The sequence below is a fragment of the Tupaia chinensis genome, unplaced genomic scaffold (assembly GCF_000334495.1).
Source record: "Tupaia chinensis unplaced genomic scaffold, TupChi_1.0 Scaffold143333_1, whole genome shotgun sequence".
Classification (NCBI taxonomy): domain Eukaryota; kingdom Metazoa; phylum Chordata; class Mammalia; order Scandentia; family Tupaiidae; genus Tupaia; species Tupaia belangeri.
Genome location: NW_006203177.1, coordinates 434287 through 440404, shown reverse-complemented (window position 1 = coordinate 440404; position 6118 = coordinate 434287). Strand labels below are relative to the sequence as shown.

Here is a 6118-nt window from a genome sequence, read left to right as displayed (position 1 = left end):
GGAATGATTTTTTTTTTCGCTGTTTACTGCCTTGTTAACCTTCATTTCCTTCCTCTCCTCACCTCCAAAAGCAAGTTCCAACCTAATTCAATAATCCTACCTACTCAGGGGACTTCTAAACCAAAATTGTTTCCATCCTGAAACAAACCTACTTTTATGGCCATTATACTTGGAGCCCACGGAACCCTCAAGCATGCTGGTAAACACCACAATGACGACTGTCTTCTCCCAGAGGCCCTGTAAGCGGTCCTTAGTTATAGCTGTGAAGTATTTTGAGAAACTTGAATTAAAGTGCTAGAGAAAGCACAACACTCATGTATTGCTCATCTTGGAAAGACAACAGCGAGGAGCTTCCAAAACTATCTTTGATTAACATAATCTGGAAGTGATGAATATGGATATTGTCAATAGTCACCTAGAAGCATGTTTTCTTTTGTACATTTTGTTCTTGCCAGTACATTTCCTACCAAGGACGGGGATGCACCAAGCCCCTGTTTGCATCAACAGAGCAAGCACTCCGAGGACTTGCTCAGAGGGAATGGAGCCAGAAAAGAATGCTTGCCATCCTCCATCCATGTTGTCATCACAGTTTCTAACTGTCACCTCCCTGACTAGGCTGGCTTATTTCTCAGTGTCTATGTGACAGTTCTGATGAGGACTGACCAGACAGTGTCCCAGGGAAGTTCTCTATACCATGTGGCATCCACAGTCGTTGCCCACGGAAGAGAGCTGTCCAGAGGCTCCCCTACCTGCCCAGGAGGGGAAGTCGGAAGTGTTTGTCAAACTCATGGTGCCCTGTGGAAAATGGCAATCTCTGGTTTTCCACACTAAGCATTTGAGCCATAATACCTGGCATTGGGTAGAGGGCTCAAAACTTGCCATGCCAGAATGACCTGAGAGCTGTAAAGAATCCTATATGCAGGCCATACCTCAGACAAGTGTTGGGCGTGGGGCACAGGCACCAGCGTCTCTGAAACCACTCTGCGTAGTATCAGCGTGCATTGCAGCCAAGGTGGAGAGCTGGTACGAAGGGGTCTGAGGATGGAAAACCCTCAGAACACTGGAATGAAGGTCACTTGCCCCTACCACAGCCATGCCCTGCCATGAGGCCCTCACTTTCCAGCAGCACCTGTGGCTCATGAGGCCCTTCTACCTCTACTGACCATTCGCCCCCTTCTCCTGTGTACCATGCCTGTGTGCAAGCACTGGCCGGCTGGGACCGTGCCAGTCAGATTTCCAGCCACTTGTCGGCCTCCCCAGCAGCAGGCCCGTACTCACCTTTCTACATCCACCTTCTGGGACTGCCTTACAGGCCCCTGTGGCCGCGGTTCTTTAGCTAAACTTGGCCCAGCAGCTACCGTGAGTCACACTAGGCACCTACCCCAAGGAAAGGAAATCAGGAACACGCAGATGGTATAATAGTTACTCCCCTGGACTCCCATGTAGTTGGCTGCAGTTTGAGTCCCAGACCCAGCAGCTTAAAACTCACACCGGGTACATGTGCATACATGTCCAAACTCTCAAGAGGAGAATGGAGAAGAAGGGATTGTGGCATGGCTGTCACCCCTGGGGAGTGATTTCTTGCTTTCTGAATCTGTTCTCTCTGGGGAACACATGTGCCCTATATATAGCAAAAATCTCAACAACAACAACAAAATGGAAAGAAATCAGTGTGTCTTAAAAATATCTGTTCCCAGCATTCACTGCAGCTCTCTTCAGAGGAGCAAAGACATGGAATCAACCCAGGTGTCTATCAACAGACCAGTAACTGAAGAAAATGCGAGAACACACACACACGCACGCACACAAGTGGGACACTTTGCCGCCATTAGAAAGGACAAATCCCCGTCATTTAAGGTAAAATAGGTGAGCCTGGAGGATATTATGTCAAGTAAAATTAGGGCAGTCACAGAAAAAGAATACTACCTGTTCTTGGTATGTGACAGTCGACCACCACCACCACCCTCACAAAGGTAGAGAAATGAAGGGTGACTACTGCAGACTGGGGGGGTCCAGGGCAGTGCCGAAGGACATTTATTAGCAGAAACACAATGAGAGGTACAGGAGCAGCCTGAGAAGAACATTTCTAGTGTTATAAAATATAGCGGAGTGACTCTGTTAATAACCACCTATGGTATGTCTCAGAGTAACAAAAAAAGAGAGACTCTGGAATGTTCGCAGTGCAAAGCGATGACAAATGGTTGCGATAACAAGTATACTAATTGCCCTGATTTAATCATGGCACTTTGTAGTCTCGTATGGAAAAGATCACATTGTGCCCCCACACCTAGGTGCAATTATTTTGTCAATTAAAAAAAAAAAAGTATTTTGAAAGCCAACTATTTGATGCCTACGAGAGACTCCTCAGCTCAAAGGCTGCGGGTGATTCGTGTGCCGGGGCTGCCACAGGACAGTGCCACGGACGGCAGTTTTCCAGCAGACACTTGTCTCACCATGCAGTGATGTTTCCATAACTATTAAGATGGGGAAATATTCCATCCTACTGTTAAACAAAACAAAACTCAAGCCTGAGTCAGTAGTTCACTCCACATTATAAAATATACACCTACCTATGTATTTGTTAATCCATACAAATATGTACTCATATTTATATAGAAAAGTGTCTGAAAGAATAAATGAGGGGTCTTCAAAGAGTTCATGGAAAAAGCTACATAGGGATTTCAAAACATCACACCAAAATATATTCGTTTCATTCCATTTTCCACAAACTTTTTGAAGTCCCCTAGTAAATCAGGTGTAAAATGATGGTCTCTTGCTAACTAGATAGTATTTTACTTACTCGTTTTTAAATTGTGTATAGTATTTGGTTTTTCTGCAAAACACGTGACACCTTTTTGTAATAAGAGAAACAATTAAAAAAAAAAAAAGCTTTTCAGAAAAAAACAGAAGTGAATCTCACTCGCCATGTAACTCGAGTGCCTCTGGTCTCTCATTCTAGACTGCACGGTGTATTAGGGCCAGAATGGCGTCATTGCATCCGCAAGCCCACCGCCACGCTGGGCCCAGAGCAGATGTCAGATACGTGCGGGCTGAGTTGATACGACACAGATAATGCGCCTTCATCTTCCCACAGGGACTTAGCCAAAGCGGTTGCTCTAACAGCTTTCCTAGGGTACATGTGGGGTATTTTCTCATAAGTCTGAAAATCTTTAGAAAAAGAGGAGCAGGAGGAGGAGGAGTGCAAACACTCTAGGCGTTTAAATATCTCTGGTGTACAGTGGCACTACCCAGCCGTAGTGATATTTAAGGTGTTGTCAAAGATAAAAACAGCATGATACGACACTGTCAAACCTAGGAGGAAATTAAACCAGAAGGGCTGCCACCCGATCCCAGTGAACCAAACTGCCAAATTTCACCTGATTCTTCTCATTAGCTTGCAAAGCTTTTAGAAGCAGACAAGTGCTATCTTAAGTGCTAAGTAGTACTCATTAATAACATTAGTAGATTAACTAGGCAGGTACTTACAGTATATGTAAATATGTGAATGCTCTGGGCTTATCAGCACAGCGTCTTGTATATTTCCGTAAATTGAATGAATTAAAACTAAAGCAACGAGCCTATTTTCTGAACAAGAGCACTGAAGCCACAATGGCAAAGTACCTATTCAATTAGCAGAGTGATGTTTCTGGCTGATTCGTGTAGAATCATGTTTGGCTACAAAAAATGTTTTGTAAAATCTCAGAAAACTTCTGGCTCCCAAGGAAAGTAGCTCCATAGGAATGGCTATCAGAAGGGCAAGCAGGTGACATGATGGCTAAGGTGCTGGACTCCCACGTGAGCATCGTGGTTGGAGTCCCAGACCTGGTGGCTTGCTTTCTCACCTCTCTCTCTCTCTCATCTTTCTCTGATGAGCACATGTACCCAATAGTAAAATTTTTAATAATAATAATAATAATAAAGAAGGACTATTAGATTCTGGGAAGGTTGGGGGTGGGACAGAAGAGGTGAGAATAGAGGGATGTCGGTCAACAGAAACAAAATTATAGCTAGAAAAGAGGAACAATTTCTTACGTTATAAAATAGAGCAAGGAGAATATGGTTAACAACGATCTAAAAACTAAAAAAGGATTTGGAATTTTCCCAACCAAAAGTAATGACAAATGTAGGCAGGATAACTATACTAATCACTCTCATTTAATCACTGCCCATTGTATGGAAAAACCACCTTGAAGCCAAAAATACAATGAATCAAATAAATGAAGAAGGCCAAAAGAGAAAGTTTCATTTCATATTGGATTTTCTAACTTGAGTAAACTTTAGAAATCGCCTGACAACATGTTTTTAATGCTCTCAAACCCATCACCCTTCTTATAACAAATATCCTGTCACGCCCCTTTTTATTGTCCACATCATGGTTTGTTTTTCTCTTGGTCTCATCGTCTCTTTTCTTGTGTTTTTCCTGCAGACCTTCATGCCCAGGAGAAGGCTGCTTTGGGTCCCTCTGGACCTTTCCTAAAAGTGGGATTCCTGTTCACTAGATGAGTTCCAGAACCACGCACTAAGGCTTCTGCAGGCCTCTTCCCTCAGCTGAGCTTCGCCACCACCCCAGTTACTCTCGATGAGTGGCTTGCTGGCCTCGCTGGACCCCCGGCGGGTGCAGTGGGGGGCTGCCTGGTATGCCATGCACTCCAGGATCCTGCGCACCAAGCCAGTGGAGTCCATGCTGGAGGGGACTGGGGCCACCACAGCGCATGGCACCAAGCTGGCCCAGGTGCTCACCACTGTGGATCTCATCTCTCTGGGCGTCGGCAGCTGTGTGGGCACTGGCATGTACGTGGTATCTGGCCTGGTGGCCAAGGAAATGGCAGGACCTGGTGTCATCGTGTCCTTCATCATTGCAGCCGTCGCATCCATATTATCAGGTAAGGGTCTCACTGCAGAAGTCCTACGTGAAGTGCACCGCCCGCCTGGTGGCTGCCATGCCACTTTTCTAGGGATTTAGGGCTGAGTCATATGAAATGCAGAGAAGTGGCTCCTTCTGCTTCCTTTTTGTCTCAACTACCAAAGATCAAGGCCAGGTTTTGACTCAATTGTAACAGCTTCCATTTTCTTTGTTGTTGTTGTTGTTGTTGTTTAATGTATATCATTATTCTGGTGCCCAGTCATCTCTCAGCTTCTCATTCCCTTTTATATTCTAGTGTTCTACTTTTTATTTTCGACTCTCCCTTTCATTGAAAGAAGGAGGATGAGAAAGAAATACAGCTTGAAAATAAACAGTGAACAAAAGATAGCAGACTAGCAAAATAACAAGTCAATTAATCCGATATGATTGGGATTCGGTAAGCCTCAAACTAGCATTGTGCATCTCCACCCCACCCCACCCCCCAGAGAAGGAAACCAAGCTGGGAGATTTAAAGCCATTTTGAGAATCACAATGCACCATTTGCCACGAGTACCCCAACAAACTGATACTCTGCAGGGGCAGGTCATAGTGAACCAGAGAGCTCATTTTTTAAACAAGGTACCAGGACTTCTGAGCTCATAATTCATGGACCAACTCTCTCATCACCTTCTCTTCCTCCCTCTTCTTTTGATCCACAGCATCTTCTCAGAATACCAAGAATAGGTCATAAGACAACTTGAAAAAGGAGGAAGAAAACTTCCTGCTTCTTGATGATTATAATGCAGAAGCACGAGACTTTATAGGGCTTTTAGGTGACTGATCACCTGGCTCAACCCATGCACTGGCAATGAATGAATGCCTTGGTCTCATTAAATGTTTAAGGAGAAGCAGGAATTCCTACAGGTTGGGAGTTCTGTGTACTAACACATACCATCCCAAGAAAAGCAGTTTGTTAATATTATACACCTAGATTAAATCACCCATGTAGGATGCAAAGACAGACCACAAACATGCAAATTATGCTGGTTTATATTTGACAACTTTTTCATCTTTTTTTTTTTTTGAGAGATTTTCACTGTAGGGCGCGTGCGCTCGCCAGACAGACAGAGAGAGACATAGAGATAGAAAGCGAGAAATCTCCCCCCAGAGGGGATGGTCACGCCGCAATCCCTTCTCCTCCATTCTCCTCTCGGGATCTTGGGCACGCACGCACACGCGCCCGGCGTGAGTTTTAAGCCACCGGGTCTGGGACAC

General features: G+C 44.8%; 1 protein-coding gene across 1 annotated transcript in view; it reads left to right on the top strand.

Moving 5' to 3' along the window:
- The first annotated feature begins 4432 nt into the window (after positions 1-4432).
- Positions 4433-6118, top strand: part of SLC7A14 (solute carrier family 7 member 14) — a 51825-nt gene continuing 50139 nt past the window's right edge. The window contains exon 1 of the mRNA XM_027766423.1: positions 4433-4883. Coding sequence (XP_027622224.1) covers positions 4580-4883 — 304 coding nt within the window. The 5' untranslated portion in view covers positions 4433-4579. The remainder of the gene's footprint in view (positions 4884-6118) is intronic.